This window comes from Mobula hypostoma, chromosome 4 (assembly GCF_963921235.1).
Source record: "Mobula hypostoma chromosome 4, sMobHyp1.1, whole genome shotgun sequence".
Taxonomy (NCBI): Eukaryota; Metazoa; Chordata; class Chondrichthyes; order Myliobatiformes; family Myliobatidae; genus Mobula; species Mobula hypostoma.
This window is the reverse complement of record NC_086100.1, coordinates 176,419,646-176,433,015: the sequence shown is the minus strand read 5'-3', so window position 1 is coordinate 176,433,015 and position 13,370 is coordinate 176,419,646. Positions and strand designations below refer to the sequence as shown.

General features: G+C 42.2%; 1 protein-coding gene across 1 annotated transcript in view; it reads right to left on the bottom strand.

Annotated features, from left to right (window-relative positions):
- Nucleotides 1-635: 635 nt before the first annotated feature.
- The window catches only part of atoh8 (atonal bHLH transcription factor 8), a 20,330-nt gene continuing 7,595 nt past the window's right edge, over nucleotides 636-13,370 (bottom strand). The window contains exon 3 of the mRNA XM_063047050.1: nucleotides 636-868. Within this exon, the coding sequence (XP_062903120.1) occupies nucleotides 863-868 (6 nt within the window). The 3' untranslated portion in view covers nucleotides 636-862. The remainder of the gene's footprint in view (nucleotides 869-13,370) is intronic.

Below are 13,370 nucleotides of genomic sequence, written 5' to 3'. Positions count from 1 at the left end.
CATTAATACTATTGATTAATATGACCCCACAATAATAGAGGGCAGTGTGATTACAGAGCTCATAAAGTGCACATATTATCAGTAGGCTTCCTGATTGTCCAGCTACTAGTTTCTAGGGAGAAGGACAGAAGTCCTCTGCGACTTACTATCAGCTGGAAATCCCGCCAGGATACAAGCTGAGAAATACACAGAAGATCACACGTGGGGGTCATCGTTATTTTAACCATCCTGCCAGAAGTACTGGCGTTTCAAATTGTCATCACAGATGGTGCCAGCACTAGCTTAACTCGTTAAATTGAACAGACCCGTTTCCAGCAAGTTGCTCAGATTTACAATATCAAAAACATGCAATTAATCCCGGGACACAGATGATTGTTACGACCTCTCTACAGATTTATAAATTCTTGTGCAGCCGTGATTACACAATGCATTACATTGTACCCACTGGGCCAGTATGTGCTTATGGCTAATTCAGTCTCAGAGCCTGCTTTTAATTCTCCTAAATTTTAAGAAAAAGCAAGTTATCTATAGAAAATTCTGTATTCCTCTTTATCCTGATATTGGTGTTCTTAAGGTAAAGGATGACTCAAACAAATGTTATCCCCGAACACAACAAAAAAAAGGAAAGTGCTGAAAACATTTGTCCAAAAATTTACTGTTCGTGTACGCTGATATTGTGTCACCAAGATAAAGGACTTATTATCTTAAACAGGCAGCATCATTTCATTTTGGGTTAATATCTCTTCTACATGATGTCTCCTGTAATTCTATATCCTCTCTTCACTTTCTGCCTTCCTGCCAGTGTTGGCTAGTCACCAGCGCGCTGTGTGATGTTCCTGTGAAATGTCGCTCCTTCTGCAGGTCATTCCTGAAATGGAAGAATATAATTTATGATAGGAATTACTCTCAGGGCATGTGAAATAGGATGAGATTAATTAACCCATAGAGTACTAAGCTTACTAGCAGCTGTTAGCAGTCAAAAATGTTCTGTATTACAGTATTATACACAGACTTGAAGATGAAGGCAGATTAGCTGAAAGCTCTTGTAAAACTCCTTGAAAGATACTGCATCTCACTTAAGCAAAAAATGCTTGGATATTTAATTTGGGGCAGCAAAGAATTCAGATTTTGAACACAACAGTTTCAACTTTATCGTTCAATATTATCTTCTATCAAAATGGATCCTGGGGAGATGGAGCCCATATGATGCTATTAGGATACTTCACAGTCCACTTACCCGTCTTCAAGTTTTGTCAAAGAGTCAGAGTTAACAATTCCAAGATCTGAACCAATATTAGAACTGAAAAGAATGCTTGCAGAGAGCCTCTAAGGATGCACTTGTGTCATTGGCAGTTTGAGAAAGAATTTCTCATGACTTTCCTTACATCTCTCCCTACTTTTGATGGGAGACTAGAAACTTTCTCCTGTAAGAGATGTCTTCAAACTTTGGTTGGACCGTGGAAGTTTCGAGTGCCCAGCTTGAGACTGATGCTAACTTGGGCTTGCTAGCTCTTCGTTACTCTACTTTCATCTTACCTTGAAGTGACTCAGCTGAGATAAGCTAGACACTTTGTGAAATTCCCAAACTGTGAATGATGCCAGCTTAGTTTGTTGGCTTTATGTGAAGTCGCAGCACGAAGCACACCATCACATTGCAAGTCACAAGATCGGTATGTGAACCGGAGAGAGGGAAAAGCTAAGTAAGAACGCAACCAGTTGGAGAAAGATTTGGATCTTTACATAGTATCACTTTGCCCCAATACATTCAAAATGTTCGTGTACAATAGAAAAATGGAAAACTGTGAAAGAGGGAAGGGTTAAATTGATATTAGAGATGGTTAAGAGTCAGCACAACATCATGGGCCGAAGGGCCTGTGCTGTGCTGTAATGTTGCATATTCTATGTAATAACATCTTAAAGAGCATGTCCAAGGGAAATAACCAGGTAATCATTTGCAAAGCAACACACACACATAACACTGGAGTAACACAGCAGGTCAGGCAGCATCTATGGAAATGAATAAACAGTTGACGTTTCAGACTGAGACCCTTCTTCAGGACGGAGAAGGAGGCGGGGAAGACACCAAAATAGAAAGGCGGGGGGGGGGAGGGAGGAGGCGAGTTGGAAGGTGATGGGTGAAGTCATAAAGAATACCTTCTGTCGTCTTTGGTACTACTGTGGAAATTTGACGTTCCACCTGAGTCATGAGAATGGACAGACAGGGCTTCTGCTCTACATAGCCAAAGTACAGCGATGCCTCAACAATACATTATATGCTAAAGGAGTGGGACTTAAATCCATATACCTCGCATACAGTAAAAAGAACTCTATTGACTCAATGAAGCTAACAAAATTAACTTCTATTTTGAGTTTGCAATACCCATGGACTTGTTCCAATCCATTACAAACATTGGAATGTTATTTTATTAGAATGCCAGAGCTTCTGTGAAGCAATCAAGAAGCATGGTATTTTGTCAACATATCTCTATTCCAAGAAATATAACATTCTCATGTTAAACTTGGGTCAAAGAAAGTGGACATTTTATTTTGCTATTTTCTTTTTGTCCTTGTAAGGATGTAGTCTCATGGGCTTTGGCAGTCATTCAGCTTGTCAACGGGTGGCCATTCTACATAAACAAGACATGGGCCACATTGACTGGCAAATGCGGATGATACCGCAGCCAAGCTGAACCCTGTCCTCATCTGACATACTCAAAACAACACTTCCAAGAATGTGAATCCTAGATGGTTTTGTTTCCATCCGGCTTTGCCATCACATACAGGAGTCAAATGCCACGATCCCGTCTGTGTCGCTAACTGAGGTGGCATCACTTTGCGCAGAGCAGTGAATGGAATTTAAGGAAAGATATTGTCAACGTCCTTTGGGATGGTATAATATCCTCCTGATATATGCCAATGGATGCAGGACACCTACCCCACTATCAATCACCAAACAACTTCTGCCTGATGAATGATCAGATAATTTGTTCCCAACACAAAATTCTTTATTAACTGGTCCAATTGCTATTTAATGCATGCCAATATACTTATTTACATTTTTTTATTTTGCAATTGTAATTCTCAGGATTTACTCTGAAAAGTTAAAGAATTATAAAATCATAAAATGCTGGATAAATTCAGCAGGTCAGGCAGCATCAGCTTCTCTCTCCACAGATGTTGCCTGACCCACTAAGTGCTTTAAGAATTTCTGGTTTATATTTGAGAAGTCTAGCAACTGCATGCTTCTTTGTTTTTAATTATAAGATTAGACATGTTAAGCAGCAGGAGAACCTGTTTGCTGAGATTGATTTATTTACTTATTGAGATACAGTGGGGAGTAGGCCCTTCCAGCCCTTTGAGCCACGCCACCCTGCAATCCCTCAATTTTAATGCTTGCTAATCACAGATAATTTACAATGACCAGTTAACCAAATAGCCAGTATGTCTTTGGACTGTGGGAGGAAACCGGAGCACCCGGAGAAAACCCACTCAGTCACGAGGAAAATGTACAAACTCCTTACAGGCAGTGGTGGGAATTGAACCTGGGTCACCTGTACTGTAAAGCGTTGTGCTACCATGCTGCCACCTCAATGTACTGGTCAATATCCCTTCCAAATGCCCTCAGATAAGAACATTCTGAAGCAAAATTAACTTGTTGAATATAGACATCATTGGCTGGGATTTTTTTTTTGCCCCATTTGTCCCTGGGGAAGTGATGGGGATGTGGGTAACTGAACTGCTGCAGTATGTGCAGTGAAACATCTTTCCACCATAACCAGTTAATCCTTACACTAGGAGATCAAGCTGCAGCAGTTCAACCCAGAAAAGTGTGAAGTGATTCACTTTGGAAGGTCAAATTTGAAGGCAGACTTTGGGGTTAATGACAGGATTCTTAACAGTATGGATGGACAGAGGGAACTTGGGGTCCACATCCATAGATTCCTGAAAGTTGCCACACAAATAGATAGGGTTGTTAAGAAGGCGTATAGTGTGTTGGCCTTCTTTAGTTGGGGGACTGACTTCATGAACCATGGGGGTAATGTTGCAACTCTATAAAACCCTGGTTAGACCACACTTGGAGTATTGTGTTCCATTCTGGTCACTTCATTATACGAAGGATGCGGAAGTTTTAGAGATGGTGCAGAGGAGATTTACCAGGATACTGCCTGGTTTGGAGAACCTGTCTTATGAGGCTATATTGGCTGAGCTAGGGCTTTTCTCTTTGGAGTGAAGGAGGATGAGAGGTGACTTGATAGAGGTGTATAAGATGAGAAGAGGCATACATCAAGTGGTTAGCCAGAGACTTTTTCCCAGGGTGAAAGTAGCTAATATGAGTAAAGCATAACTTTAAGGTTAATGGAGGAAAGAAAAGGGTATGTCAGAGGTATGGGTGTGTGGAATGCCCTCCCAGGGGTGATAGTGGAGGCAGATATGTTAGGGACTTTTAAGAAACTCTTATATAGGCACATGGATGATAAAAAAAATGGATGGCTATTTAGGATGGAAGGTTTAGATTGATTTTAAGAGCAGATTAAATGCTCAACACAACACTGTGGACTGAAGGGCTTGTACTGTGCTGTAATGTTCTATGTCTGATCTGTTCTGGGACCTCTACTTTTCCTGATTTTTATTAACGACCTGGATGTGGGGGTAGAAGGGTGGGTTGGCAAGTTTGCAGATGACACAAAGGTTGGTGGTGTTGTAGATAGCGTAGAGGATTGTCAAAGATTGCAGAGAGACATCGATAGGATGCAGAAGTGGGCTGAGAAGTGGCAGATGGAGTTCAAACCGGAGAAGTGTGAGGTGGCACACTTTGGAAGGGCAAACTCTAAGGCAGAGTACAAAGTAAATGGCAGGATGCTTGGTAGTGTGGAGGAGCAGAGGGATCTGGGGATACATGTCCACAGATCCCTGAAAGTTGCCTCACAGGTGGATAGGGTAGTTAAGAAAGCTTATGGGGTGTCAGCTTTCATAAGTCGAGGGATAGAGTTTAAGAGTCGCGATGTAATGATGCAGCTCTATAAAACTCTGGTTAGGCCACACTTGGAGTACTGTGTCCAGTTCTGGTCACCTCACTATAGGAAGGATGTGGAAGCACTGGACAGGGTACAGAGGAGATTTACCAGGATGCTGCCTGGTTTAGAGAGTATGCATTATGATCAGAGATTAAGGGAGCTAGGGCTTTACTCTTCGGAGAGAAGGAGGATGAGAGGAGACATGATAGAGATGTACAAGATAATAAGAGGAATAGATAGAGTAGATAGCCAGCACCTCTTCCCCAGGGCACCACTGCTCAATACAAGAGGACATGGCTTTAAGGTAAGGGGTGGGAAGTTCAAGGGGGATATTAGAGGAAGGTTTTTTACTCAGAGAGTGGTTGGTGCGTGGAATGCACTGCCTGAGTCAGTGGTGGAGGCAGATACACTAGTGAAGTTTAAGAGATTACTAAACAGGTATATGGAGGAATTTAAGGTGGGGGTTATATGGGAGGCAGGGTTTGAGGGTTGGCACAACATTGTGGGCTGAAGGGCCTGTACTGCACTGTACTATTCTATGTTCTATGTTCTATGTCTATGCCAAGCAACAGCAATCACTGCACATGGTGTCCAACACTGTTACTGACAGGAAGCTACGTATTTAAACATAATTTATTACTTGTACTGAAGAGTTGGTTATTAAAAATGAAGGCCTTAAAATTTTGAAGTGACACAATGCATTTGAAAAATCTGATGATAGTACACTGTAGAGTGATGTAGATTTCACGGCAATGCATCCCATATCACTCATAGTCAATGGGCTACACTTTCTTTACCTGTGTTGCCAGGACAATAAGGTCCAGAGAAGAAAATCTTTGTAACAGGATCTTTGTTCGATTTAATGAAAGGAAAATTCCAGAGGGTTCTTAAATGATCACATTGTCCTCTTGGGCTAATTTTCTGTGAGCCCTCTTGGCGATATTTACCATCCAGGCAAAAATCTATATCATTCTTCTTCACTCAGAGGATGTTCTCCTTGGCGCTTGTGTATGGAAAATGACATTAAACAATCTTGAATCTTGAATCTTGGTGTGAGTGTGGAACAAGCTGCCAGTGGAAGTGGTGGATGCAGATTCAATTTCACCATCTAAGAGAAATTTGGATTCGTACATGGATGGGAGGGCTATGGAGCGCTATGGTCCAGGTATGGGTCAATGGGACGAACTCTCCAAGATGGACTAGATGATCCAAAGGGTCTATCTCTGTGCTGCTGTGCTCTATGCTCTATGACTCTATCTGTTCCTTGCAAAGAGGGGACTGAATGACTTTCCTATCCTCCCTCTTCCTACGAGTATCTTTCTCCATTGTCTCCTGCACCTGGTGAATTGTCTTCATTGATCTGTTTGCTGTGGGGGAGAAGGCAGAGGGGTTTCTTAAAATAATCAGCGACACTAGCGGGAACCTTGGAGAATGGTGACTAACTTTACTCTCACTCAAATGGAAGAGGGGAATTGGAGTTTAGATGGTGTTTTACCCTCAGAGATCACATTTATTTTTAAAGCATGATGGAGAAGAGAATGAACGCTGTGGTAAATGAGTAAACCACACATCAACACACACACACTGCACCACTGTGACATTGTTGTTAGAGAGTTCTCATAGCAGACTTCCTCATATCATAATTTTGCCAAGATATGAGCCAGAACAAATTCCCATGGGATGTTAGGGACAGTTTTGGTCTAGTTGGTCTGCCTGTATTTATCCTGATGTTTAACAGTAGTTTCTAGTCAGAGAGTGCCTTGTACACATATTTTACATAAAAATATAGATTGTATTTATTCATTATTAGATGAAAATGGATTTCAGAGCCAGCGTTTTGGGATTATTTGATCGATGCAATCCCTTTCAATCATCTATCTGATTGTCTAGTGATTTCAAGGAAAAGACCAGACTCTATCCTGGGTCAGACATACTGATGCATCTGCAATTATAGCGGCTATATTTCATTATGAGTTTGAGAGGAATCGGTATGTCAACAAAGCCACTCACAAATTTCTATAGATGTATCAGAGAGAGCATTTTAACTGGTTGGATCAGCGTCTGGTATGGGGGGGGGGGCACTGCACAGGATCAGAAAGAAGCTGCTGAAAGTTGCAAACTCAGCCAGCTTCATCATGGGCACTAGCCTCCCCAGCATCAAGGACACCTTCAAAAGTCCATCGTTCAGGACCCCCGTTGCCCAGGACATGCCCTCTTCTCGTTGCTACCATAATGGAGGAGGTACAGGAGCCCAAAAAGACACACTCAACATTTCAGGAGCAGCTTCTTCCCCTCTGCCAGCAGATTTCCGAATGGACAATGAACCTACGAACACTTCTTAAGTATTTTGTATCTCTCTCTTACTGCACTAGTTTAATTTTTATATATACTTATTGTAATTTATAGTTTTTATTGCAATGTATTACACTGTACTGCTGCTGTGGAACAACAAAGTTCACAACCTATGTTGGTGATATTAAATCTGATTCTGATTCTAATTCTGAAAATGGAATGATAAAACTTAATTTAGTAGTTCTTAATTATTAGAGCTTTAATTCAGACATTTATAGGCCCATGCTGTTCAGAACAGTTAGGTAACTTTCTTGAAGGGCTAAGGAGGGAATGAGGTATTGATTGATTGACCTTCTTCTGTATTGCATAATTCTATGTAATTATGTATGTGTCCCATGTGATGTTCATTGTGATACCAGTGTTTATTATCTGTCCCTAATTCAGAATCAGGTTATTATTATATGAGGCCCTCTGTTGATCAGAGTCAACCATAGATTTTGTGCCCCAGCTGTCTATCTGATACGCAAGCCAGGGCAGTACGATATGGAGAGCAAGCTACTGCCCATGTAACAGGCTACCCCCCCCCCCTGCCCTCCACTCAGCTGATAAATCCAAAAGAACAGCAGAGACCAAAACAATTTGGCACCAGCAACATCGCAGGAGTAGCCAGTCAGAGCTGAACTCAACATAGGGCTGCCTTAGGGACTCCAGCTCCGGATTTTTCCCTTGGGGTTAACTCTCAAAACCTTACCCATGAGTGGGTATGGCCGCAGGCAGTGGAGGCTTGAGATCAGAGTCTTTCTTCTCCTAGCTGCCAACCAGAGCTGACAAAAACTATCTGCTCAAAGCAACTTGTTTTAAGGCACCAGTAACCTGTGTTTGTCCCTTCTCCTATCAGTAGAGAGGGTTCCTCCGAGCTTACTAGCTAAGCCACATATGAAAGCCAGGAATTGGATTTGGTTGTCAGAGGCTATTTGAGATGCACGCCATTGGAAGTATTTAATAGGTAGTGGGTGCTTATACCCACTACCATCCCCAGCTACATGTATATAAATAATTAAATAAGCGTGCAAAATGGAGAGGAAAAGTAATGAGGTTAGTCTTCGTGGATTCATTGTCCATTTGGCCCTGAGCTGAGGAAGCTAGATCGGTGAGTCAGTGTAATTCACTGCTGTGGAGGCTAAGCCACAGGGTATATTTAATGCAGAGGTTGTAGGTTCTTGATTAGTAAGACATCAAAAATTCAATAGTTCAATAGTTCCACTTAATATCAGAGAATGTACATGATATACAACCTGAAATTCTTACTCTCTGCAGACATCTTCGAAACAGGAAAAAACCTTAAAGAATGAATAACAAAAAAAAAACAGAAGAACCCCAAATTCCCCTGCCTCACTTGACAAAAATGCAGCAGAAAGCAGCATCAACAATTCCCCTTCCCCTCTCCTCCTTACTCTAGCATGAAGTATCAGCATTCCCACCACCCACCATGCCAGTAACAGTGAAGCCCTCACTCCAAAGAGAGATCGTGATCTACAGTCCATCACGGACTAACTGTTCAATCCAACACCTTGACATCCCCCACAGGCTCTCCCTGTCTCACTGACAAGGGAGAGACAGATATCGCTCTCTTATTGGGAGAAAACAGGAGAACGGGGTTGAGAGGGATAATAAATCGGCCATGATGGAATGACAAAGCAAACTCAATGTTATTGGACATTTTGACACCTGATAGCCTAATTCTACTCCTGTCTTGTGGCCTTTTGGCTAGGAGTCACATAAAAGCCAGATCATGCAAGGCCAGCAAATTTCCTTTTTTGAAGGATATGAGTCAATCAGATGTGATGTTACAATGATGGCTATTGTTGCTGATAAAGACTGCCATCAGCGAGGAGGAACAGGAGCCTGAAGGCCCTTACTCATTGATTTGGGAACAGCTTCTTCCCCTCTGCCATCAGATTTCTGAATGGACATTGAACCCATGAACACATGATTCCTTTCTCATTGCACAGGTTATTTATTTTTTGTTACTTATTAAGATACAGCATGGAATAGGCATTTCCGGCCCTTCGAGCCACTCAGTCCAGCATTTCCACCAACTTATCCTAGCCTAATCATGGGACAATTTACAATGGCCATATCGACTGGTATGTCTTTGGATTGTGGTAGGAAACTGAAGCACCCAGAGGAAACCCAGGTGGTCATGGGGAGAATGTACAAACTCCTTACAGGCTGTGCTGGGAATCGAACCCAGGTCCCTCCCTGGTACTGTAAAACGTTGTGCTAACCACTAAGCTACCGTGCCACACCTATGCTACTTACATTGTAATTTACGGCAATCTTATGTCTTTGTGCTATACTACTTCAGCAAAACAACAAATTTCACATCATATAAGGCAGTGCTAATAATCCTGGTTCTGATTCTGATCCTTTATTCCAAATTCCAGATTTATTTGCTGACTTGAATTTAAATATTCCTGGTGCTTGGAGAGGATGCTGGTCAAGAGCTGGCACTGCGATTCCCACTGCTACAGCCAGCTATAGCCAGCTATAGCCCCACGGTATTAATTCAGGATGAACTGACGCAGCTAAACTTAATGCAGTTGTAAGATGGGGTCAATGCGTAACCCTCTGAAATTTCTAGCATAACTTGCTAGGTGTTGACACCACATTGAGTCAGACTATAGTGTTAAAGGCCAAGAAGGATGCAAATTGTGTTTGGGTGATAGGTTTGAGATTTTGCACCCTTTATTAATTAAGGAGAAGTCTAGAGGATTGTGACTGGTAGTGTTACCCTGTCAAGACTCATTTTCTGTGCTGCATGATCTATCCAACCTGCACACATTCTGGCCTCTTACATCTCCTGAGATTACCACCGACTTGCCCAAAGACAGCTGTGCTGTCAGGTCAGCTGGGACTTCCCTTCCTCGGCCTTTATCACCTTTTTAATGCAGCTTCAAAGATTTGCGATTTTGGGTTACTTGTCCCAGTATTCAAAAAAGTTTTTGTGGCCGCCAGTCAAAGTAAGAGAAGCACTTCAACCAAACAGCTGGAAGTTTTCCCTAAGCCATCAGTGTTTTGAACAGGAACTGGAAATTACACTGACACTGCTGTTTGCCGAAAGGCAGATGGGATGGAGGAGAGGTGGAAGTGATAGAAAGCAAAAAACGGCAATTAATTCTTCAACGCTAACTTTTGAATGAATGAAACCTCCCACTTGCAAAATTAAAATTTCAGACCCAGAATTGCTACTTGGCATTTAATGATCTCTGGCAAACTACTTAAAATTAATTGGGGGAGACAGGGTAGCATAGCGGTTAGTGTAACACTATTAGTGGAGACGGGGCAGCATAACGGTTAGTGTAACACTATTACAGTGGAGAGAGGGTAACAGTGGTTAGTGTAACACTATTACGGTGGAGAGAGGGTAGCATAGCGGTTAGTGTAACACTATTAGTGGAGACGGGGCAGCATAACGGTTAGTGTAACACTATTACAGTGGAGAGAGGGTAACAGTGGTTAGTGTAACACTGTTACGGTGGAGAGAGGGTAGCATAGCGGTTAGTGTAACACTATTACAGTGCCAGCAACCCAAGTTTAATTCCCGCTGCTGCTGTCTGTAATGAGCTTGTGTATTCTCCCCTGAACAGCGTGGGCTTCCTCCCACATTCTAGAAGATGTTCCGGTCAATAGATTGATTGGTCATGTGTAATTGGGTGGAGTGGGTTCGTTGAGCCAGAAAGGCCTGTTACTGAACTGTTTCTCTAAAATGAAATTAGTCTGGTCCAGCTCTCATCTTGTTGGCATTTTACTGGGCAACAATGAATAGGTCCCCCAAGTCCGCACGGAGCTGAACTTAGAGAGGACATCTTGGGGAGCTGATCTAATGAGCCACATGAATAGAATTCAGGAATATGAAAGGTACAGTCACTGTGATGGTGTATTTCTATGGGCCTCTTAATAGACAATGGGAGTTGGAGGAATGCAGACCATGGAAAAGTGTAAAAACAACTGTGTTGTCATAGTGGGTGATTTTTAACTTCTCTAGTATTGACTGGGATTCCCTTAGTGTCAGGGGATTAGATGAGGCAGCATTTTTGAGGTACATTCAAGGTTTTTTTTAACAATATGTACATGGTCCAACATGGGGCCACATGAGACCTGACCGGCAGATTGAAGTTTCAGTGGGGAAGCATTTTAGGAATAGATATCATAATTCTGTAAACTTAAGAGAGTTATGGATTGGGGTAAGACTAGTAATGATATCAATAAGATTGAAAGAGTACAGAGAACATGTAAAACTATGATGCCAGGCCTTGAGGACCTAAGTTATCGGGAAAGGTTGAACAGGCTGGTTGAGGCTAGAGCTGGTGATCATAAGTTAAGGGTGAAAAGTGAAGTAATTAAGTGGAACCTGAGGGGGAATTTCTTCACTCAGAGGGTGGTTGAGTGTGAAACAAACTGCTATTGGAAGCGGTGGATGGGAGCTTGATTGCAAAATTTAAGAGAAGTTTGGATAAATACATGGATGGGAGGGGTATGGTCAGCCTTGGTCCAGGTGCCCGTTGATGGGATTAGGCAGAATAACTATTTGGCACAGACTAGATAGCCTGAAAGAGCTGTTTCTGTGCTGCAGTGCTTTATGACTCTCTGACTCTATAGTCCTTGAATGAAAGTGCTAAATTAGTGCTATTAGGCAGGAGCTGGGGAGGTAGACGGACAGAGCAGTTTGTAGGTAAATCTATATCTGAGATATAGGAATCTTTTAAATGCCTTCTGGTTCGAGTTCAGGACCAGCATATTTCGATAGGTTTTAATAGGTGCATTTAATGTCAGAGGAATGTATAAAATATACATCCTGAAATTCTTTTTCTTCGCAGACATCCATGAAAACAGAGGAGTGCCCCAACAAATGAATGACAGTAAAAATGTTAGAACCCTGAAGCCCCCCCAACTCCCCCTCCCACGCACAAGCAACAGCAAGGCAACAACGCTCCCCCACCATCAAAAAAGCATCGGCACCCTCCACCGAGCACTCAAGTGTGCAGCAAAGCATCAGTAAAGACACAGGCTTACAGTACCCCAAAAACTGATTGTTCACCCAATAGTTTGACGTACCACAGCTCTCTCTCTTCCTAATAAGGGGAAAAGAGGTTTTCCCCATTTCACAGTGAGTGGAGAGGCATAACAAACAACTTACTGATTTATGATGTTACAAGTCTGTTCTGTATGAAAGATAAGGAGCCTTTGGTGAGAAGATATTGCAAAATTTAACTGAAAAGAGAATGAAGCAGGAGAGAACTTAATTAGGATTCAGGAGGGCTTGTCAAAAGATACAGCAGGAAATTGGGGTGGAGAATTGGCAAATGAAAGTCTATTCTGGACAAGCATGAGGAGTTGCATTTTGGAAGTCAAATTTAAGAGGAACTTAGACACTAAGTGGCAGGATGCTGAGGAGCATTAAAATACAGAGGGATTTTGGAATACAAATCTATATCTCTCTGCAAGCAGCAACACAAGTAGATAGGCTGTGAAGGAGACACACAATATGTTTGACTTCATTGGTCAAGGAATTGAGTACCAAATTCAGGAAGTCATGTGCCAGCTGCAAAAAGCTTCATTTAGACTACATTGGAAGTATTGCGTGCATTTCTGGCCACCACAACTTAGGAACGATGTTGAGGCTTTGGAGAGGGTGTAGAAGAGGATGTTGCCGGGGTTAGAGAGTAAGGGGAGGGTGGATAAACTTTAAGATCTGTTCCTGTACTGTTCTGTGTTCTGATCACTTCACTCAATGTTGTGTGTAGAATTTTCATTTTAATGCCTCATTGAACCCTGTTTTAGGAAAAGTCGGACAAACGTAGGTTGTTCTCACTGAAACTTCAGGGGCTGAGGGGAGACCTGAAAGATGTATACAAAATCATGAGAGACGTAGTCAGGGTAGACAGCCAAGATCATTTTCCCAGGGTGCAAATGTTAAATACTGGAGGGCATAGGTTAAAGCTGACAGGGTTTAAAGTTTAAAGGAGATATGCAAAGCCAGCTTTTCATTTTAAACACAGA